Source organism: Mesoplodon bidens (genome assembly GCF_964165515.1).
Source record: "Mesoplodon bidens genome assembly, chromosome: 3".
Lineage (NCBI taxonomy): Eukaryota > Metazoa > Chordata > Mammalia > Artiodactyla > Ziphiidae > Mesoplodon > Mesoplodon bidens.
Genome location: NC_138178.1, coordinates 156,788,157 through 156,812,630, shown reverse-complemented (window position 1 = coordinate 156,812,630; position 24,474 = coordinate 156,788,157). Strand labels below are relative to the sequence as shown.

Below are 24,474 nucleotides of genomic sequence, written 5' to 3'. Positions count from 1 at the left end.
ACATTCTTCTTTCTTTCTCCGTCCCACTTTCCCTTGATTCTAATGAAACTTCAAAGGCATTTTTTTTCTCCCACTTCTTCCCCTCTCTCCTCTTTTTTGCTTCCTTAAGAATTCTGAAATAATAATAATATTTACGTATTTTTTATTGTGATAGCTAACATTTATTGTGCTATGGGTTAATTAAATTCAGTGTCCTTTAACGATCTCTGCTACCCTCACAACAACTCTACAAAGTGGGTACTGTTATTATTCCCCCTTAAGAGGTGATAAATATGAAGTTTAGAGAGGGTTAAGTAATGTGCCCAAGATCACACAGTTTTCTAAAGCAGGGCCAGGTCAATCTGACTCCAGAGCCCCAGTCCAAGCTTTCCCCTCTGCTGCCTGCAGTGGCACAAAATAGGTGGTGAAGACAATCATGGGGCCTGGAGCTCAAGCCAGCATTAGTACAAGCCGCTTTTAAGCTGTCTTTTCTATTATGGGCCTTGTGTCCACCCAGGAGACACTGGTGTATATATGCTGGGTGGTGAGCGTCCTGGAGCAAGTCAGGAAAAGTACTGAGTCTGTGTATGAATCATCTAGAAATAGCTTTTCACTGTTTGCCTTATGAGTTCTTCTGAAAAACTTGACAGGTTCAGGAGTACAAAGAGATCTCTACCTCCTAGAATAAATCTGTTGTCATGCTAGAAATTAGTTGTTTTCCTACTAGGTTATTTTAACTTGATACGTTTACAGTTTATAAATCGCACCTACTGTCAGTCTGTAAGAATGTCTCCTTTGATCTTGGTAACTAAAAGGGAGCTGGACAAGTACTAAAATGAAATCAAATTACCTACTCGAAACTCAGTTGAAAAGAAGTGGCTTACTGCATACAGTAGCTGTTTGGTTATTTTGTTGTTGTTGCCATTGCTGGAAAATCCACATAAAGAGCAGTGAGCTTTGAGTAGTATAGGTGAGAGGAGATCATTTGTACGGATCCTTTCAGCTTGCAAGAATTGCCCCTAACCTTTCTATGGGTGACCTTAGCCCAGCTGACTATACCCCCATCCCAACAGACCTTTTGAATTCCTCCTGGAAGGTGTGTTATAGCCTAGCCAAGTTAACAGATGGAAGATAGGCCTGACACAGACTCAGTCAGAATGCCTGCTCTTCTCATTCCCAATAAACACACATGTACACAAGCAAATGTAATAATGCATGAGAGCCCCCAGCGCTGTTTCTTTGCCCCCTGACCAAATTTACAGAATCAGCTGTGGAGAAGTAGCACTTCCCATCGCTAAGGTTCAAAATGATCAGACTTTGAATCTGGTCTACAGTAGAATGGCTCTGCCTGTAACTGTTTCAGGACAGTGAAGGGAAAGAAGGCGTTGCTGTGTGTGCTTGAAGTGTGTAAGTTCATCAGGGTTAGACACTTCCAAGCAGGTGAGACTCCCAAGCTCCACCCCCAGAATAAGTAGGCAGGGGTCCATGCCCATGGTGCAGGTGCTCCATGACCCATGCAGTGGACGTCAGAGTTAGAAGTATTATATGTAAAGAGGATGATGAGTCCCAGCTCTGTAGGGGCATAGACTGATTTGGCAGGACATTAGTACCAGTTAAAAGTAGACCCATGGGGCTTCCCTGGTGGCGCAGCGGTTGAGAGTCCGCCTGCCAATGCAGGGGACACGGGTTCGTGCCCCGGTCTGGGAGGATCCCACATGCCACAGAGCGGCTAGGCCCGTGAGCCATGGCCGCTGAGCCTGTGCGTCCAGAGCCTGTGCTTCGCAATGGGAGAGGCCACAACAGTGAGAGGCCCGTGTACCGCAAGAAAAAAAAAAAAAAAGTAGACCCATGTATTGAAGGGAGCAGAGAGGGAGATGACAAAGCCATTGGTGAGACTGAAACCTCTAGGTTAATTCCATTTGGCCGCTTTGACATCCTCTCTGAGGCATAGTCTGTTTTCTGTTACTCACCAACATAACCAGGACAGTCAAGCCCTTATCCTTGGGTGCTCCCTAATCCTTCGTAAGTCTGGTCCTTTTCTCTGTTTCTTACTATTGCAGTTAAGAAATGGTAAAAGTAGTAAGATATGTCTTTACCTTCCTCAGAAGTTCCAGAATTTGGGGATCATCCTGCGAAACGTGAAACCTGATTTTACCTGTTCATATAAGAGTGATGAGGCTCTTAAAAACTGAGATCTCTGACCAAATGTAACAGCACGCATGGTTTAGTCCCTTTTAACCCTAATTTAGGGCATACTGATTCACCGTAGTTCTTCACTCAAGTCCAGGACCCTGTCTGTTCCCTCACCCGCTTAGGGGTCCAGTGGTTCCTTGGAGCTTACAAGAATCCTGGCTTGTTGCTGCGGTGTGTCCTCACGTGGTGACCAGGTGAATAGTGAGTAGGGACCTGGGGGCACATGCAAGTGAGACTTCCACTGTGGCAGTGGGACAGGCAGTCCCGGGGAGTGACCTGTCCTGGTCACAGTAAGGGCACGAGCACTGTAGGCTTGCCACTGTTACTAGGAACTTACCCAGTGCCCCTCCAGGCAGTCCTTTTCCTGGTCCCCAGCGCTGGCACTTCCTAGGCATAAGAACTATGCTCAAATCAGAGTCAGGATGAAGACCCCTTTTTTTCCTTGCCTCTACCATACGTTCTCCCTGACAGTAACATCTGGATGCTACTCCCTTCTCTTTTAAGCTTCTGAACCAAAAGAGCCCTTTCCACTATCTTGTCACGTCATAGAAGAGTTTGACGGGCCATTAAGCAGAGAGTTTCACAGTCCATCCAAAAGGGCTCAGACCCTAGAAACTCCTCTTTGTTTACTCCTCTTTGGTGGGCTCGGAAAATAGTTTAGGATGGGAAGGAAATGCAGGGGGCTTTTTGCTATGGCAATAAAAAATAAATAAAACACAGGTTAGGTTAGGTTAGGTCAGCAGGTATCATCACTAGTTAAGTCTCTGAGATGCCCTGATATATAAAATGTTAAGAGATTAATTTAGGGCTTCCCTGGTGGCACAGTGGTTGAGAATCTGCCTGCTAATGCAGGGGACATGGGTTCGAGCCCTGGTCTGGGAGGATCCCACATGCCGCGGAGCAACTAGGCCCGTGAGCCACAACTACTGAGCCTGCACGTCTGGAGCCTGTGCTCCGCAAAAAGGCCGCGATAGTGAGAGGCCCACGCACCGCGATGAAGAGTGGCCCCCGCTTGCCACAACTAGAGAAAGCCCTCGCACAGAAACGAAGACCCAACACAGCAAAAATAAATAAATTAATTAATAAACTCCTACCCCCAACATCTTCTTAAAAAAAGATTAATTTATGTTAAGAGATTAATTTATTAAATGGATTGCCAGTGTTTCAATTTACCGTAGATATTGGAATCCAGCCCTGCCCCTTGCCTGTGACCTCTGCTGGGGAACTGAAGTTGGGCCTGTCACACAACAGCAAGGGGTTACAGTGGGATCTCTGCCCAGGTGGGAGAATAGAGCCTTCATCTAAGGCAACATAAGAAGCTGATTTCAGAAAGGCAAATTAAGCCAGGGAAACCAGTAAGCCAGTTGAGTGGAAGTTCAGTTGTTAGAGGAAGAAGCCAAAAGCAGGGATCCAAAGGTTGAATATTGAAGAAGCCATGGGGAAATGGGCAATGGTAAAACAGGCAAAAGTTTAGAACCAAATTTTAAAAATTTAGAACAGACTAGGAACATACAAGATATTGGGCATGTTCCTGGGCCATTCATCAAACTTAAAGTCTGATGCTTGCTTTTATGAGAAAAAAAAAAGGGTGATGAAATGTATTAGGTCAGTCTTGATAAGCAGGGAGGGAGTTGGCAGGGTGAGCTGGACCAGTCATTTAAAGGTGCTCAGTACTGCTTATTAGGTCCTCTTAGCAAATAAAAACCAGAATGCAGTGTAAAATATTCTTGATAGGGATTCTGTCAAGTAGTGGTTAAGCGGTAGTTTGATGAATTGACTTCTTCACTTTGGGGATATCTCTGACCAGCATCAAAGCATCCCCTCTCCACGACAATGTGAAGGACAGATAAATAGACTCAGACCCTCTGACTCTCCTTTTTTTTTTTTTTTTTTTTTTTTTGCGGTACACGGGCCTCTCACTGTTGTGGCCTCTCCCGTTGCGGAGCACAGGCTCTGGACGCGCAGGGTCAGCGGTCATGGCTGACGGGCCCAGCCGCTTCGCAGCATGTGGGATCTTCCTGGACCGGGGCACGAACCCGTGTCCCCTGCATCGGCAGGCGGACTCTTAACCACTGTGCCACCAGGGAAGCCCTGACTCTCCTTTTTATCAGTGTATTGTGATGATTAAGCAGGTCTCAGCTTATTTTATCCAAGTTAGAAGCTCCCTTGATATGGTTCAAATGAGTAACTCCTTTATCTCACCCATACACATTCACATGATCAGGGGAAGACTTTATGCCCAGAGGCTTCCCTGTATAAATGTCAATCCTGTTTAGTTAACTCCTTTTCTACCACTGAACAACAGCTCCTAAAAAGTTGTGTGTCAAGATGACTCTTGCCAATCTCAACAGTAAGTTAACCAGATTTTCATCTAATGAACAAGCATTAAGAAATTACCAGTTAATGAATATTAAAAGTGGGACTTGACTTTTAATTTCATCTTGGGCAGTTGAATTAAACTCGCTGAGCCTCGGTCTTCTCAGCAAAATGAAGGGGTCGAGTTTTATTATTTCTAAAATCTCTTCAAGCCCGAAAATTCTGTGTTCCTCCTCTTGCTTTGCAGATTACTACACAAATATTTAAGTGCCTACTGTGCATCTGAGTCTGGTCATACAGTGTATGCTGTCTTGCAACAGTGGCTGTTATCTCACGTTGAGAAAACCACAATAATCTAAGAATATTTGTTTTTGCCACTGCTCATAAATTCCAGCGAACAGCTCTCAATAAGATTTTTGCACTTGTCATTGCATTTAACAAATTAGGTTAACAAATGGGGGAGGAAGATGGCAGACTGTCTGCTGTATTCAAAATATCATAGAATCTGATTTTTTTCCCCATAGTGCTTACTTTTTCTTCAGTTTGGTGGTTTTGATTGCCGTTGTAATCAACTAATTTAATCTTTGTGGTATTTAAAATAGATAGTGGTCTAACATTAAAAGAATCCACCATTTCTCTTTAGTTTGCATCAGTAAAGGCATTAAGGAAGCTCTTAGGTACTGGAAATTCTCCCTGTGGTGTAGAATAAGAACCTAATCTTCATCCATGGCTTTTATTTGGCAGAGGCCAACTCATAATACTAAAAGCAATATGGAAGAGAGAGTAATTAAAATGATGCTGGAGTTTTCGTTATATTTTAATAAGTCAGTAAAACGGAATTGTGGATGATAATGTTGTTCTGAAGATAATTAGTTTTTGCTGATTTCTTAGTGGAGAAATTTGCCAGACTTTTTTTCCCCCTTATTGTTTCCCTTACCAGCCACACCAGTCGTAAGTGTCTTAGGAAAGATCTAACTGCTGCATTATCAACATGGACTACAGTGAAGCTGTTGGTTTTCTTGCCCTAAGGTTAATCAGTGGGAGGAATAAAGATAGGTTTTGACCTTTTAATATTTCTTTATTTTGTAAGCAATACAGCATTTTTTTAAAAAGAAAGAATACAGACTTAGAATTTTAAAAATCACCTCTTACCCCACATGAGGCATTTGTTTTCACATCACAAAGCTTTTTAGTACATATATCCACTTTATATCATGAATATGTATCATTCTAGCAGCAGTAGCAGCAGCAGCAGTAGTTATAGCAGCTAACATCTACTGAACATTTATTATTTGCCAAACACAATTCTAACATCTGTATTAAATTTTCACAGCAACCCTGTTAGGTAGGATTTAATATTCTTCTAGTTTCATAGGTGGGAAAGCTGAGACGCAGAGAAATTAAACAACTTGCCCAAAGTCACATAGCTAATACGCTGCAGACACGGAATTGAAACCCAGGCAGTCTGACTCCACACTGTAGGCTCTTGTTATTCACTCAACAATATATATCATGATCAGTTTCCAGTGAATTAACATCATCAACAGCATTGTCTTGACTGATGCATGAGATTCCATTTTAGGTGTATAACATTTGATATAACCAATCTCCCATTATTGGACATTTGTTTCCAATTTTTCCATGATACAAACACTGCTATGATAAACATACCACTATATACATCATTACATGTCTTGTTCTTTCCTTAGATAAAGCCTATAAGTAGAATTCTTGGATTTTTTTTTTGAGACTTTTGTACAAATTTTCAAATTGCCTTCCAGAAAGATTTCTTTTTAACACTTACATTATAGAGTGTAAATTTCCACGTGTCACCAGTAATGATTATTATTCTTTCTAAATCTTTGTTTCTCTGACACAGGGAGAATTGTATGTATTCTTTTTTTAAAAAAATGTTTAATTAATTTATTTATTTTTAATTTTATTTATTTTTGGCTGCGTTGGGTCTTAGTTGTGGCACGTGGGATCTTTCGTCGTAGCGTGCGGGCTTCTCTCTCTCTAGTTGTGGCACGTAGGCTCCAGAGCACATGGGCTCTGTAGTTTGTAGCACTTGGGCTCTCTAGTTGAGGCGCACGGGCTTAGTTGCCCCACGGCATGTGGGATCTTAGTTCCCCGACCAGGGATCAAACCGCGTCCCCTGCACTGGAAGGCGGATTCTTTACCACTGGACCACCAGGGAAGTCCTGTATTTATTCTTTTATAAGGTTAAACTCTTTTTTCCAAAGAGTTATTAGATATTTATATTTCTTCATTAGTGAATAGTCTGTTTTCATCCTATTTTATTGCGAGGGTGTATCATTTTTATTAAGAATACACTGTCATATATTAAAGAGGTCGAATTTTTGTCTTATATGATACAAATATTTTCCCCAAGAAATTTTACATACAGATTGTCATTTTTTTATACGTGAAAGTCTCAAAGACCATCCTTTAATAAAAAGAGGCTCAGAAAATATATGACTTAACCTTTATAAAAACAATTGAGGATGTCCTTCAGTCAGTGATAAGTGAAAAAAAATTAAGAACTCACAAATAGCGAAGTCAGTGTTAACAGGGGATAATTTTTAAAAGTACTATTTGGCGGTCCTTAGGTTTACCTCAAGAAATGCTTTATTTGCATATGAAAATATGAACCACTATGACCTATATGAACTGTGGATCACTTTTGCTTTTCATCTATAAAACTGTTTTTTTTTTTTGGCTGCGCTTCAGTAGTCATGGGGCGGGCTCAGTAGTTGTGGCTCACGGGCTCTAGAGTGCAGGCTTAGTAGCTGTGGTGCACGGGCTTAGTTGCTCCGTGGCATGTGGGATCTTCCCAGACCAGGGATTGAACCTGTGTCCCCTGCATTGGCAGGCGGATTCTCAACCACTGAGCCACCAAGGAAGCCCTATAAAAGTGTCTTTATTAAGATGTTTTTTCTTTGTAAATGATTTTGTAGAAAAACAAATTCTCATTTTCAGAAATTTGACCTATACCCCACTATCATCCCAAAGGATGGATTTTTAAAACAGGTTGTAATCATGGAAGATGAAAATGCCAAAGGAGAGACTTTATAACAGTCTTTTGAAACTTTTTGATGGCTGTCTAAGAGAATGTAGAATCTCTAGAAATTAATTTAATTCAAAAAATTTCCCCCAAAATTTAAAGATACTTCATTTAAATTGTATTATGAGTCAAATGCTTCACAGCTGTGTAGGACTTGGTGTGATCTCAAGTAACTTGGCTTAAAAACAAATTTATTGTAAGAAAATTATCTTCAGTGGAGACAAAGGCCTTCCCCCCCACCTTTTTTTGGTTTGAGAGAGGAAGATGAGAAGTGCTATTTTGGGGACAAGTCTCCCAACAGAAGAGAATACTTTAGCAGCAAGAATAAACAGCTTTGGCAGAAAGCCACCCTCCAAAGGAAAAGGACTTAGGGCACGTTTTGAACTAGGGAGTAGTAATGAGCTCCAAGGCAAAAAGGATATCCCTGGTACAAGGGGTGGGTCAATACCAGACTGTCTGGGTGGAAATGCTGCTTACAAAAGCAACATAGAGCTGCTTCATTAGAAAGTGATGCATTTTGCGATACACCCCTTTTGCCAGTTCTCTAGAGAGGATTAGTTACTGTTCCAAGGAAGTGATTGTATTTTACTCAGGGCCACATTGTTCCTTTTAGGCTTCATTACAGCAACAACAACAGCAGTTGTAGTAGTAATAAAATATAAGTCCTACAAACCTGGATTGTTTTCTGACCCTTTTCCCTTCATTTTCTAGAAAATAAATCACTTATGCATCTACAAAAGTGGATTAATGATTAATTTGAAGGAGAGTCTCATCTTTAATTTTAAAATGCTTTGAAATTCTTTTGTGATGCTGCATATATAGAAAATACTTTTTGCTTATTATATTTCTGGGGCAAGTGTGGGTATGTATGTATGCTCACTCATGCATGTATTTAGCTTATATTTTCAAACTGATGTTTTCAGTAGAGGTAATTGCTATTTGTTTGAATAAATATACTTTGAGAGATGGATGAGAGGCAGCCATCCCATCCATGTGTAATTACATGTTTAATTATATGTGACATTGCTGATTTGGTGTGGTTGGATATGATATTTGTGAAGATTTAGCAGGATGGTAAGAAAAGTCAACTATTTGACTTAACCATTTGAGTATTCATTTCTCTTTGATTCCAAATTTCTGGCAGTAAAAACAGTGGGTGGAATGGTGGCAGAGATCCCCATACACATTCCTCCAGAGACAGAGAGAACAGAACTGCTCCAAAGCAAAGTTTCTTTTCTCACTCATTCAATTAACAATCCTTCACTGAGCATTTACTATATGCTAGGTACAGGTTTTCTGTGCCATTCCTTCCTCAGCATCCACTCCTTGCTTTATAAAGGCCTCATTTCCTCCTCCTTCCCATAACCCCAGCAGACACACAGCGTCTTTACTGAAAAGGTCTGGGTCTTCCTGCATTGAAACTCAACTCCTGTATCTCCTTCCTCGAAGCCCCTGCTAGGGTGGAGTTTTATTTGTAATAATCTTTTTTTTTTCCATAAATTAAACCCCAAGATGGAAAAGTATTTTAGAGAAAAAGAAGAGATTAACATCAGGAGGATTTTCTCATGTTATACATACTTGTAAACGTTTTAATGGCTGCGTGTTATTCCATCGTATGCCTCAGTTTCCTAACGTTCACCCAAAACTTGGTTCCTAATTTGGATTTATTTCCTTAGGGTGAGATTACTAAGTCATTGTTCATGAATATTTGTAAGACCCTTAATACAGATTGCCAAACCATTTTCAGAGAGTTTGTAGCAACTTATGGTTCCATTAAGGGCCTATTTACTGTTCATATTATAGCACCTTTACCCTCATCGAATACTAAAACTTTAAAAATCTTCACTGATTTTGGGGGTTTAATTTACATTTTTCTCATTACTAGTGAGACTGAACATTTTCTACATGGTTATTAGACATTTTTCCTTTCTCTTTCTTGGGTTGTCTGTATATGTCCTTTGCCTGCATTTCAAGTTTTTGTATTTTTGATATTCACTTGTGTAAATTTATTTCATATTAAGGATGTTAACATTTTGTCTTTAATAGTTATTTACCACATTTGGGTAAAAATCTCTCCGATTACATTATTTGCAATCATATTAGCACTTGGAGCATATGGCTTATTTTGTTCAGTGAGATCAGCTTTATATCATTTTATGTAGGAGGTAGTTTTCAATGTTTAAAAATATAAGCATACATACTTTAGAGTCAAGAAAAAAATCTATTCCAGAAACTTCGATAAAATAAAGGGAGAATGTATAAGAGTTAAATTGCAAGGGACCTGGGTCCTATCAGTGCTTCTATATTGACATTTGTATTCTTACTGCTTATTACAAAACTGGTGTGCTTACTACAAAACTGTGAGAGCTGTGCCCAGACGAAACACTTGAGGACAAGTAATGAAATGCTTTGGAATTTACTGGATTCCATATAAAATTCTAGTCATCCTTCATTCCTATACCTCTAGAGGCCCTGAATAGCAGCCCCTCATATGTTCTCCTTTTCCTTTTAGACAATTCTTCCTCTCTTCAGGAAGATGAAGAGGTAGAGATGGAGGCCATCAACTGGCAGGCCAGCAGTCCAGCTGTGAACGGACACCCTGCCACTCTAGTGACCTCTGCTCATTTCCCTAGCTGGGTCACTTTTGATGACAATGAAGTCAGCAGCCCTTTGCCACCAATCACCTCTCCTCTGAAGCCGAAAACACCACCTCTTGCATCTGGGATCCCAGATGTACCTTATAACTCAACTGGGTCATTTAAGAAGAGGGAACGTCCCAAGAGCACTTTGATGAACTTCTCCAAAGTTCAGAAGCTGGACATTTCCTCCTTAAACCATCCGCCTTCCGTGCCTGAGGCTCCTCTTTGGAGGGCAACCAATCCTTTTCTGAATGAGACTCTACAGGATGTACAACCTTCCCCTATAAACCCTTTCCGCGCTTTCTTTGAAGAGCAGGAGAGGCGCTCCCAAGACAATTCCATGTCTGGTACCACAGGCAAAAGCCAAAGAGATTCTCTCATTGTCGTCTACAAGGATGCCATCAATTTTGATGATTCAAGCAAAAACCAGTCACACTCTGATGCTGTTGAAAAACTCAAACGACTCCAAATTGAGGATCCCGATCACTCAGGGAGTACGACACTCCCTGATGATGACCCAATAGCCTGGATTGAACTAGATGACCACCCACCAGGTTCCGCACTGTCCCAGCCCAAGGATGGTTGGCCCATGATGCTTAGGATCCCTGAGAAGAAAAACATCATGTCCTCTAGGCACTGGGGACCCATCTACATCAAACTGACAGACAGCGGGTATCTGCAGCTGTATTACGAGAAGGGCTTAGAAAAGCCATTCCGTGAGTTCAAGCTGGAGATCTGCCATGAGATTTCAGAGCCCCGGCTCCAAAACTATGATGAGAACGGCAGGATCCACAGCTTGCGGATAGACCGCGTCACCTACAAGGAGAAGAAGAAATACCAGCCTAAACCTGCCGTGGCCCACGTGGCCGAGAGGGAACAAGTGATTAAGCTGGGCACCACCAATTACGATGACTTCCTGAGCTTCATCCGTGCAGTTCAGGACCGTCTCATGGACCTGCCGGTGTTGTCAATGGACCTGTGCACAGTTGGCTTGAACTACCTTGAAGAGGAGATTGCAGTGGATGTCCGAGATGAATTCTCTGGCCTTGTGAGCAAAGGAGACAACCAGATTCTCCAGCACCGTGTCTTGACACGGGTCCACATCCTGAGTTTCCTCTCTGGCCTTGCCGAGTGCCGCTTGGGTCTCAATGACGTCCTCGTCAAAGGGAACGAAATCGTTTCCCGGCAAGACATCATGCCCACCACCACCACAAAGTGGATCAAGCTCCACGAGTGCCGCTTTCACAGGTGTGTGGATGAGGATGTATTCAACAGCTCACGGGTTATTCTGTTCAACCCTTTGGACGCCTGCCGACTTGAGCTAATGAGGTTCAGGACAGTATTTGCTGAGAAGACCTTGCCTTTCACACTCAGGACTGTGGCAAGCATCAGTGGGGCAGAGGTGGAGGTGCAGAGCTGGCTGAGGATGTCATCTGGCTTCTCCTCTAACTGTGATCCTCTCACTCAGGTTCCCTGTGAGAATGTGATGGTTCGCTACCCTGTGCCCAGTGAGTGGGTGAAAAACTTCCGCAGGGAAAGTGTCCTGGGGGAGAAGTCTCTGAAAGCCAAAGTGAACCGGGGGGCAAGTTTTGGCTCAACTAGCTTGTCTGGCTCTGAGCCTGTCATGAGAGTAACTCTGGGAACTGCGAAGTATGAGCATGCCTTCAACTCCATTGTGTGGAGGATAAACCGACTGCCTGACAAAAACTCAGGTAGGCAGAGCTTTGTCTTCTGTGAAAGCCGCCACGTGGTTGTGAAAGAGCTGGCATCAAAGTTCCCCATTCTCTTTCCCTGTGAAGTGCTGGTCTTTGTTATGTGATAGGAATGATGATGGGGAGGGATGGGGGAATGGGGGACCAGAGAAGCAAAAATATTTGAGCAAAGTACTTAAACATGCATGACCCAGTTCACTCCATCTTTCTACTCTCTTACTATCACACTTCTTCCATAAAACTATGCATTCTTTTTCTCAGCTGGGCTGCTAAGCAGATTTCCAAGGCAGCTTATGATTCTGTATTCTTTTCTGACTCATTAAAGTTTTTTTCTGGTGTTGGAAGCTATCCTTTTCCAGATCCTAGAAGGCTTCTGGGTTTTGAAGAGATGTCTGTGCCCCAAGTTAGGTAAAAGAGGCAGTTTATGGCCAGTCATGTGTACAGTACAGGCCAAGAGTTAGATTTATGATTCCAGTTGCCCTGTGCAAGGCCTGTCAATCATAACATCCCAAGTTCAGAGCCAGGATCTGGAGATGGGGAAGGAGCCTCTGATCAGACTGAAGATCCAGCCAGGACATGAAGGTCCAAAAGGACTGAAATCCAAAAGGACAAAAAGTAAGGGAAGGGATGTTTGATTTAAACAAAGGAGACAGTTTAAAAACAGCCCTAGCTGGCCTGATCACAGCTAGCAGGGGTGCTTCTGTGCTTGAGTGAGCCTGAAGGCAATGACTTTCCTCATGGGCCCAGTGAGATTTGGTGAAATGACAAAACTAAGGAGTAATCAAACCAGCTCTAATAGCTTTATTTCTTAGAGTAAGTCTGGGTGACCCCAGTGGCAGGCAATAAGCCCATGATCCTGTGACCCTTTAAATCACTTTTCTTCTTGTTTATAATAAACTTTGCTCATCTGTTAAAAAAGTGGGTATTTGGGCCAGAAAAAAAAAAAAAAAAGAAAAAGGTTTGGAAAAACTGTTGGTTAGTCTTTCTCTTATGCAGATATTCTTTTTTCCACTCTTACTATTAAATCCTAACAGTATGTTTGGAGTCTTCATTTCCTGTTCTGAGTGTGGAGTGGCTGTGTTACCCTAAATGTAAAACAATGTGAAGCCAAGAAGCAGTACGATCTGGCCAACTCCCTAGGCAGGCCAGGCAGTGGACACACACCAGGGCTTTCTTGTCAGACACCGGGTGTAGCAGTGCAAACTGAAGAGGCAATTGGACCTCTGTGTTTGAGGCTGGATTTGCCACCCCCTATTTCTAAACTGACAGAATTTTTAACATAAAGTCTTCCTCTCTGAGCTTGCTTATTCATTTCCCTGAAATCAGCACTGTATTCTCCTGGTGATAGCACTGTGATTTCCGCCTCAGCCATGAGGCCGATGTGAATTGATGGCAGAAAGGAGAAACCCTCAATTCTCCTTTGGCACGGATGCCCTTGAGAAGAGAACTGAGGTAACGGGGAAAATTACTGTTTAACCCGCAAGAGGCTTGACGTGAAAAAAGACCTCAGGTTTATGCTTACTGGAATTTTAAGCTCTGCAATTTACTAAGCATGTATTCAGATCACTTCATTATGGAATAATTGGATTTTCGAGCTGGAAAGGACCTTGGGGATAACTTAGTCAAACCTCTTCGTTCCACAGATGAGAAAATTAAGGACTGGGAGTGACATGACTTATCACATCCAGGGGTCTTTTTTCTCCATACCACAGCTGCCTCTTAGTAGATGACACAAAACAGACACAAACTCAAAGTTACTTCCACTATGAGAACAGAGATTTTCAGTTTTCTCAGTGTGTACACACATACCTCATTTGTTTCAAAGTTCTTTCTCTCAAATATTTAAAAGTACCATGTGAGGGGCTTTATAAGCAGCAAAGACTGACTGGCTTCTTTTAGCAAAAAGAAATAAATTGTTGGAAAGATATAGATAGCTCACAGAACTGAAGGAACAAGCAGGCTTCAGAAAGGATAGCTCTTGATAGCGGGACCTGTGGATGTCTCCTCAGGCTGCAGCCTTTGGGACAAACCATCACAGGCCGTTTTCTGTCCTTGTGACACTTCCCAAGAGTAAAAGGGAGGACAGGGCATTTTGACTGACATGACCACCAAGATGACATGCAGTGCTGGGGAAGAGTATTTCTCGAAGAGGAAGAAAAAAAAAAAAAAAAGATTGTTACCAGAATAAAAAGGGAGCAGATGCAGGGCATGGAATAAATAGTCCTCGGCAACCACCTTCCTTAATGCTTCCCAGTGGGGTAGTGTTAAGTAGGCTCAAGGCCAAGTAAATGCAGCCTATATACTACATATGTATTTCTAGATTACTGGAACCTTATTTGTGAATGATTTTTAAAATACGTAAAGACAGCATAAGGATATTTGGGGATATTTCTCACTTAAACCTACCCCCCACTCAATTACTGCTTTTGCTGTCATGGTTGTATATTTTTAGACATGAAATCCCCCCAAGAGCTTCTTATTCTACTTCTGGCCAATAATATATATTTGTGTATCAGTTCAGGAAATTAATAGCACCCTTCTTCTGGAAACTTGAGATGTACAGGATCTGAATTCCAGTCAGAATGCAAGTTCTTACCATTGCTGGTATTCTTTGTGCCCAGCCCCTGCCCTCCCCATCCACTGCCCCATCCATGAAGCCAGAGAACTGACGATGATCTGTGAGTAACTGTCCCTTTTCTGAGCTCTTCTTAGTCTGGAGATAGCTTTGGGAAGGTGCCTTTTATAGGCCATTTTCCGTAATCCTCACACCTCTATTTACAGTGAAAGAGGACTGAACCTCTGCACATCTGCTCCCACCTGCAGTGGCCCTGCAACCCTAGCCCCAACAGGTAGGATGGTCAGACTGCAGGGCAGCATGGGCCAGCAGGTTGGCATCCCGGGCTTTGTCGGCACCTCAGGCCTGCAGCCACAGCAGGCTTATCCCAATCAAGCCATCAAAAGGCTAACAAGCTGCCATTGGATTCCAACATGGCTCCCACCAGCAGGGTCCCTCTCTCTGTGCTCTCCTAGGACCCCTCCCGTCCTAATCCCAAGAGCTTTCCTTTAATCCTAGAAGGCACCAGAACAAGTTTCTGTGCTTTCCCAGATTGTCTGCCAGGAAACAAAACATTCTGTTCTGCATACGTAGCTTTCTTTGCTGGAATTCCAGTTCTCATTAGATCAGGTGAAGCGAAACCAATTCCAGTTCTTATTAGATCAGGTGAAGAGAAAACAATTCCAGTATGATTCCCCTTTTATGAAAAATAGAAATCTGAATTTTAATATTAAATTTTCTCAGCTTCATCAAGGAAGATGATATAATGGGAGCTCATTAGTTCATTAACATGAATGAAATTATACTAGCTTTCAAAATTGTGCTTCCCTATCTGTCCACTAGCCCTACACATCCATTAGCTGATGCTAGAACTCAAGAGGGACTGTTGCTTTCATAGAATTTGCTGTGAATATGCTTTGGTGGGGTGAGAAGAGGGGGGTCAGTTTTGTGGAAAGTTCTGATTTTCAGTGTTCCAACAATGTGTAAACAAGGGTAATTAGATAAAACTGTTGTTCAGGTTGCTATTGAATTAAATTAAGAAACTCCTCTAAATACTTCGTAATGATCTAAATCTATAGCAATATATTGAGAGGAGTGTAGGACATAATTTGGAGTCAGTTACATAATGAGTTTTATTCCCAGTACTACAAGTTAATGGCTGTGTGACCTCAGGCAATTTACTTAAACCTTTCAGAGAAATCTCAAGTTTCCTCTTTTATAAAATAGGGTTATTAACACCTAGCTCATTAAGAATGGAATTAGTCATGTTTTTAAGTGTTTAGCACAGTCTCTGGCCTGTAATAAGTGTTCAGTAAGTGACAGCTATATAATTACATCTGTGGTACACAATTTAAAAAAATTGAATGGATTCATTTTCAAATAATGTAATTTTTACTACTACATATATCTTAAATTCCTTTCCTAAAAAACTGCAATTTTTTCAATTAATTTTCCAAAGTATTACTCTGTAGAAAGACCCATTGAAATCTGTTACATTTGTGAAACAGAGCAAAACAAATACTTCACTCTGTTTTCCTTGGAGAGCGGGTGTGTATGTCCTCAGGCTCCAAGATTAAAAAGTCCTGCCCAGACCAATAAAGGAAATTGGAACTGTTTATTTGGGGAAACTCAGATAACTAAGGGCTGTTTCAGTTACATAATAAAGTCAGAGTCACACGGTTTATCCACAGTGAGTTGCTTTATGGGGTTTCTTACAGCTTCCTTTTTCTCCACCCCTGTCACCCTGCAAACCTGTCTTGAGGTTTGAGGACTGTGAGGTTATAACTCAGACAAACGGGTTAAGAACATCTGGGAGTCAGACTGCTGGGTCCAGTTCTTGGCTCTGCCACTTTCTAGCTATGACCTTGGGCAGCTGACCTTACCTCCCGAAGCCTAAGTTTCCTCATTTGTGCAACGTAATAATTATGACCTCAAGGGACTGTTATGAAGACACAGGGAGAGAATCTGCATAAAGCACTTAGCACAGTACCTGGCTCAGAGTTATCAACAAACGTTTCCTGTTACATCTGATGAACGACGACGATGCTGCAATGGTGATCGTCACAGAACTAAGTTCTGACTCTTTTCCCTCAAACAATCTAATAACAATCCTCAAATGAAAATCAAACCATAAGTTTGCCTTCCAGATACAGCAGAACTAGCCATAGATTTATACAGTTAAATAGCGGTAAGGGACGATGCCTGGCATCATCCAGCCTACCCTTTTCCACCACCCCCCAACTCGCCACTTCACACATGAGGAATTGAGGCCTGAAGAGAACAAAAAGGACTTGGGTGTGGGATCTCTGCACTTAGGAGAGCTGCAGGTCAAACCCAGGTATCCTATTAGTCTGTGTTCTCTCCAGCGTTCCACACGCTTCCCTAAAGCATATGTGCTGTTTCTAAGGGCTTTGTCATTTTTATATGCCGTTCACCAAAAAAAACATGCCAAAAGCATTTTTTAAAAAATATCGAATGCTATTAAGAAAATTCATCTTCCAAAGGAAATTGATGATTTTGCTCCAGGTGGCTGTCTGATGTTTTATTGGGTGCTAAGTGCTGATCTCTTTTATTCCTTTCTGCCAGTCTACCTCTATTTCATAGTATTTACACTGTGTTTACATAGCACTCTGACCTGAGCAGGCAGAATGCACTCCATTTCTCAGGTCATGGGTTTTATTGCTAGGATACCAGGCTACCGTAGTCAGATAGTGTTATGTCAAAGGGTCTGAAGCACATGCAGTGTGATTTCTGCCGAGGCAGATCCTCTGCTGACAGTAGGATGCTCTTAAAGACTGCCAGGCCTCCTTTTGTTTGTTATTGAGGCTCTTCCACTTCCTCCCCAAAGAACCTGAACCCTAGATTCTTTGTCTTTCTTTCATAGCTTCTGGTCACCCACACTGTTTCTTCTGCCATCTTGAACTTGGCTCTGACCGGGAAGTGCCTTCCAGATTTGCCAATCACATTAACGTTGAGTTCAGCATGCCTACAACTTCTGCCTCCAAAGCTGCCGTAAGATCCATCTCTGTGGAAGACAAGACGGACGTCAGGAAGTGGGTCAATTATTCTGCACACTACAGCTACAAGGTAGCCTCGGGAGGCATCTGGCTAATGTTTCCAAGTCTGTCTGTTCACCCCCATGCCCTCCCCCTTCTCATTCCTTTTAGCAATGCCTGCCCAGGGTGCAGGGTATTCTCGTACCGCCTTGCAGGCGGTTTACCATGCATAGCTGTGGTTGAGTCTGCTCTGAGTTAAATGAATAATCTCTCTAGCAGGCAAGAGAAAGGGTGGAAAGAGAAGTACAGGCTGATGAAGGAGGAGTATGTAATGTCTTTCAGTCATCATGAACAACAACAGAGTAATGGGGTAATGCGATTATTATTACTCATTTGTCATATAATTTATGTGCAGGGGAATGAGTTTGGAAGTGGAGGGAGGGTCAGGAAAATGCTAACCCAAAGCATATATTTCAGCTACAGGTGTTGATGAAGTGGATCTGAATGAAGTTTACATAGTGAAGTATGACACTATGTAGGACAGTATGTCATAGTGAAGTATGACATATACCAAGTCATACAACCTGGTCACTGGGCTATAACTGGACAAACTCAAAAGCCAAGCAAGCTTCTATAATAGTAACGGGATCAGGGCTGTGAAGGAGGAAATGAAGTTGGAGATTTCCGACATAAATAGTGATTGTATCCTGAGTAGCTAGAAATTCAATAGGAGGAGATTATATGCCAAAGACGGAAAACAGGGGGTTACTGAAGAAGGATTTGGCAAAGTGGTTTAATAATTTTCTATTCGTAATAACATCCTTAGATTTATATGATCATTTAATTGTTCTTTAAATATTTCCTTACTTGTGTGATTTCAAACATTGAACTACCAAAAAGAACAAATACTCCATCTTGTGGCCAGGAAAAGACCCAGCACTTTCCTCAAACATGACCCTAGTCAACTGTTCTGTCTTGAGTTGTTTCCCTCTCATAAATATCCAAGTGGTATTGAGAAGAGCGGCTTTAATTATGAAACTCCTTCAGCTCAAAGGATTCCCTGCCTGATTTATCAAAGGCTTCAGATGAGGTATATTACTCTCAAGGCAAGATTAATTTATTAATCTCTTTACAGTTACAGCTACAGTATTTTCCAAAAGATATAGGCAGAACTGTAAACACTACAATACTTATCCATTTGGAGACTTTTTTTGCGGTACACGGGCCTCTCACTGTTGTGGCCTCTCCCGTTGCGGAGCACAGGCTCCGGATGCGCAGGCTCAGTGGCCATGGCTCACGGGCCCAGCCACTCCGCGGCATGTGGGATCTTCCCGGACCGGGGCACGAACCCGTGTCCCCTGGATCGGCAGGCGGACTCTCAACCACTGCGCCACCAGGGAAGCCCTGGAGACTTTTTAAAGGGATAAAATAGTGGAGAGTATGAAGAGCCAGCTGCCAAGGAATTCATTCATTTGATAAACCTTTGTGATTGCCTGCTGTATGCCCATATTATTGGGGTACAATAGTGAACAAGGGCCTGCGCTGTCCTACGGAGTCTGTGGTGTAGCGGGTACAGGGTGTAGTGGGAATATACACAGGGGAGCACCTGACTACCTGGTGAGTCAAGAATAGCTTCACAGAAGAGGTGACCTTTGAGTAGCTGTATAAGGCAAAGAATAAGAATTTTCCAGGTGGACTGAGAGGGAGAGGAATTCCAGACCAAGCAGAGGGCATGTGCAAAGACAGAACCATAATACACATGGCCAGTAGCTTGGTGTGACTAAAGCCCAGAACAATACCCAAGTTACAAGGATGCTCAAAGAACCTAGTGAGGTTTTCTCTTCTGGTTTATTTATTTGTTGGGGTGTTTTCCTGATATTTCTTCTGATATTTCTCTCCAACTTCTATTCTTGACAGGTGGAAATTGAGCAAAAAAAGAGTTTGAAGCCAGACTTTGAAGGAGATGAAATGGAAACTCCCAAGGAGTGTGGGGTCCAGTGACGAAGCCCTACTGCAGGGGGCCCTGACCTAAGCATTATGACAGGATGTCTTCCTGAATAGGTGAAGTTCAAGGCACTGCCTACCTTGGCTACTCCATGTTGGGAGCAGTGTATTGGACCTCCCTGTTTGTAGTTACCTGTATTCTAACAGGAAGCCCTAAGGTGCTTGCTTTGGAGAGGCTCTGATCATGCCTGAAGCACCTGGGTCACCTGACTTTTTGGAGCTTACTGTATAATTAAGCCTCTTCTCCACTCTGCTTCTCTCACAGCACTTGGGTATGGTTTGTGACTGATAAAGTCAGGTAAAGAAACTCCCAACATCATTGTTGGCTCGATTTCCTTCCGATGTTCATCTGTCACTTACATCAGTTTCTGGAAAACAATCTTGAGAAGTTAATTAACTAAGACTCCATCTCTGTCACTCCTCTTAGAAAAAGTTGAGAAAAGGTACAAAACCGATTTCCTCTTTGGGTCTGCTAGACCTTTCATAGGTGTCTCCATTCTTCAAATGTTAACACTATGCAACAGAAGTTTTTGAGATGCTTCCCTCCTGGTTCTAGATAGTGTTGATTGAAACGCTTTTTCCGTCTTTCTAAGGCATCGGTCCCAGGGTTCATCACCCTGAGTCACAATAGACAATGGAAAAAAGGCACAAGAGGACACTTTTAAATTCTGTGATTAACCCCACATTCTGCGAAGAGTGGCTATTGAAGGGAAAGCAAAATTGAGCCTACTTTTCTTCATTCTGGGGAAAAAGAACATTCATTGTAAGATTATATTAAATTCAGGAGACAGCTTAAATCTCAGTGAATTTCCAAATTCACGCTGAAAAACATAGGCCATTTCTGATTCCTGAAACAGATGGATACATATATCTCAGGCATTTGTCAGGGGCATCTGGGAACTCCTTTTATACCTCATAGCCAATAGACAGCTGTGTGTCTCTTTAACTCAAACTTTACAGAAAATATAAGTTGAAAAGATCATTTTAAAAGTCGTTTCAAAACTGAGCTTGTATGAGCTTTTCCTAAAAATTCAGTTTGATAATCACAGTATGTAATAGATCTAAAAGGCAGAAGACTCTAGGGTAGAGATGAGGGAAAGCCGTATTTTTCTAATGTTGGGAACATTAAATCCTGATTCCAAGAATTCAGCACACTCAATATTCCTTCTCTTCACCTGTTCCAGCTCACATTCTGTACCTCTGCATCCCAAAGGGGATACGAGCTCAACAATTTAAAGGCAGCTTTTACCTGCCTTCCTGTTTCTCCCATGAAGAATAGAGTAAGGGTTATCCGATTTGTAGATGACACAGAAATAGACACATAACTAGTCTGTTGACTGGCAGTTTCGGGATTAGTTCATTCCGTGAATATTCACTGAATTCTATGTATTGACATTAGGGTATAGAAATCATTGTAATTTTTTGAAATACCTGAACATAAGACTGAAACTAAAAGGATGAAATTAAATAGGCATTAATGAGAAACTCTATATTCTGAGTTTCTTAAATGCAACCCAGTAAGTACAAAATGGGGTACCTATGTGTGTACGGATGTATGTGTTTACCTGTGTGTGTTAATGGGAAGGGTGCTGGAAAGTCCTGGTTTCACAGCAGTTTTTGTATAAAGTGTTTTCTTGGGGAAACGTGAGTTCAGTTTTGAATTGGGAGTATATCATAGCTATTCCAAAACTAATGCATTCAGCCTGTGGTAACAGAAGTCTAGGGAGCCCTGCATGCTGCACATCTGGATGGAGGGCTGGGTTCAATTCTGGGAACCACATTTTAAGAGAGATGTTAATAAATTGACTGTGTCCAGTCAGGTGGCCAGGGTTGTGGAGAGTGTGATTATACATGAAATAGGGGAATGCTTCCCCTGAAGAACAGAAGGTATAGCTGGAAAGGGAAAAAGAGGGAATGATACAATAGCTGCCTTGAAATCTCTGTTGAGCTATAAAAGGGGAGAGGAATTGGACTTTTCCTGTGTTGCTTCAAAGGGCAAAAAGAGGAGCTTTATAGATGACAGATGTTTGCTTCAATATAAGAAAGAATTTTGTAATAAGAGTTGTTCTAAAGAGGAATGGACTCAAACAGTAGAACTTCCAGTTGCTGCAAATGCCCAAAGGCTAAAATAACCCATCCTAAATGCTATGAAAGGGACTCTTAGATTGGATTTGGGCTAGATTCTTAACAAGATCCCTTCTACATATAGGTTTAGTTTCAACAGTATTAGGACTCTGTTTGTTTTTAGTTTGATAAGTGGTTTTTCATGCTCTTTGAAATACAGTGGAGTTCCCTAGAGGTCTTTGTCAACTGAGGACTCCAAGGCATAGCCCTTCCCCTGTTGTGCTAAAAGCACAGGAGATTCCTTATAGAAACATTGAAATGGGCTGAAGAGTTGGCAAGGTGAAGGTCATTCTAGCACCTTCTTTACCCAAGGTAGCACCTGTGCACCCTCTCAAGATCTCTGCTTCACCTGCTAGCATCACATGTGTATTGGTGCTTGGACCCTTTTTTCCTGTTGGTTAATTCTCATTGCCTTTGTACTTTCACCTGGACATTTTTTTTTTTAAACCAAGGGATGGGAAAGTCCCTTCCATGCTATCTACATTCAGCAATCAGATTATCATTCATTTTTAAAAACCTACCACCTTGATTTCATCAGATTTGTTTTCCCTCTACTGTTTTTTGGAAGTTGATAATGGGTAGCATTTAGGGGGTTGGGAAATATAATACTATATATTTTTAGATGTAGTTTCTATGTAGTTTTGTTAATAGCCTACATAGAAAACACTGTTGGGCAAATACCTTTTTGATATGCAGATTCTAAGTTTGCCACCCTGGACTTGGATTTTGTGTGTGTGGCCACAAATTATTTGTGGCCACCAATAATCTTTGTCTATGTTATCAGTAATGTGAAAATATTAGAAGTGAATTCATTTTACCAATACATAGTCTTACTATTACTATTAGAATATAAATTAGATGTCCCATGATATTAAGAGCTGTGCTTTTTTTGTTGAGACTGTTGACTTCCTTTTTTGACTTTATAGTAAAGGAGGATGAGAGATGTACTCATGATATATCAAACGAGACTATGAGGTACTTTGTGGGTGCACCGTTAAACTCCCTTTGCCACTCTTGTAAACATACTACTAGTTATGCCTTATCAAAATTGTGTATTTTACTTATATGTAATATAATCTGGACAGTTTTTTTTTCTCTTCTATTTTCTTCTCCCTGCCACCTCCCCCGCCAACCTTCCTGCATTATTGGCAGGGTTCATAACCCTTGAGAACATTTTTTTTCTTTTTGGCTGTGCTGCACGGCTTGCGGGATCTTAGTTCCCTGACCAGGGATTGAACCCAGGCGACTGCATTGAAAGCGCTGAGTTCTAACCACTGGACTGCCAGGGAATTCCCAAGAACATTTTTTTAATGGAAAATATTTCTTATTTGAAATTAAGAGTAATTTCCTTTCAAATCCTGTAGATGAGGGCAGGAGCTTATTTCCCTAGAAATTCATATTCGCAAGAAATGTGATCCATGGAGGCAAGAAATGGCTCTTATTCTTTGTTTCTAGTACGTACCACCAAGTTAGTTTGGAATATAATAAGTTTCAGCTACCTTAAATCCTGTGCTGATAGGACAGATAATAATGAAATAAAGGAAAATTACTTAGGTATTCAATAAATGTTTGCTGAATGAATACTGACGCTTAGACTCTAAGACTACCTAACCCTTACTTATCATCAAACACAGTAAAGCACACAAGCATGCTTCTATTTCCTGGAGAACTTAAATAATTTTTCTTTCCCTGCCTCCACTGTCAACTAGTGATAACTCGGCACTTAAGCACTTAATGTGCATCTGAACTTAAACTACAGTATATCTTATTCATATTGAAAAACATTTTTATGCCCAAAGGTAACAGTAGCACAGATGCTGTCATAGTCCAGATTATTGATTCAGTTTTGTTCTTGCAAGTCAGACAGCTCTGTGAGCCTAAGCCTTGCCCATTCGAATGGTGAGAGGGAGAAGAAAGCATTTAATAGAGTACATGGACAGTCTTGGTGTGCTAGGTCTTTGTTTTCCCCAACATTAACCACTGACCAACGTTACTGCGTATTTATTTTGTCACCATAGTAAGAAAGGTGGAGGCCTGGGATAGTAAGGCTGAAACGTGTGAAGTGACATCATGATTTCAGAGCTGCTTTAAATCTCATAATAAGTTTCGTGGTGGGAAAACAGAGAATGATTTGAAATTTTTCTTAAAAATCTTTAAAACATTAAGTTGATTTGACTAGGAAGCACTGCCATTTAGCCTACTTTAAAAATTTTTCCCAGGTGGGAATGGTAACTTTAACTCTTTTATGAATGATGATTATAAGTTAATTCTAGCATATCTAGAGTTTCGGTCATGTTAAGAATGCAACAGGAAATTCAAACAAAACTGACCAAAAAGCTAAATCCACAAAAAATATTATCTAGTAAAGGAATTATCTTTTAACATTTCACTAACAAGTGTCATTCAAAACATGACAGCTCTTATATAAAATTAGTCATAGCATTTTCACCAACTTCTAAACATATTGTCATTACCAATGTCTAAGTGCCAATTCCCTACAAGTCACCATCTCTCTACCATTTTTTAATTATGTTCTTTTTAAATGAAACTTGCTTTGGATATTGCGACTCATATTTATGTATTTAAAGAATTAAAAGTGAAAGATACATAAATGTAGAAAATAAATGTGTGTGTCAGTACTATTTTCCCATGTATTAACTAAAGTAGGAATATGGAATTTTTACATTTCTTATACTGTGCCTTAGCAAATCTGAGAGTCTAGTCCTTTTAACAACTGGGGGGAAAAGTATCTCTGAATTTGCAATTCCAGGCCTGTAAGGGCAGAAACTATCCATAGCATGTGTTTGGTAGTGCCTGGAGAGAGGCAAATAATAACTGGATGTAATGAAAAGCTATAAAAGAACAGAATCAAAAACCAGAGTGGCAATATGAA

The 24,474-nt window shown here is 41.3% G+C and overlaps 1 protein-coding gene across 5 annotated transcripts in view; it reads left to right on the top strand.

Annotated features, from left to right (window-relative positions):
* Positions 1–24,193, top strand: part of STON2 (stonin 2) — a 149,808-nt gene extending 125,615 nt beyond the window's left edge. For 3 of the 5 annotated variants that reach the window (XM_081230308.1, XM_081230307.1, XM_081230311.1), the window contains 2 exons: positions 10,065–11,903; positions 17,342–19,455. In XM_081230308.1, the coding sequence (XP_081086434.1) occupies positions 10,065–11,903; positions 17,342–17,712 (2,210 nt within the window). In that variant the 3' untranslated portion in view covers positions 17,713–19,455. Of the gene's footprint in view, positions 1–10,064; positions 11,904–17,341 lie in introns of all 5 variants that reach the window. The other 2 variants (XM_081230310.1, XM_081230309.1) reach the window with 1 other exon arrangement.
* The last annotated feature ends 281 nt before the right edge of the window (positions 24,194–24,474 follow it).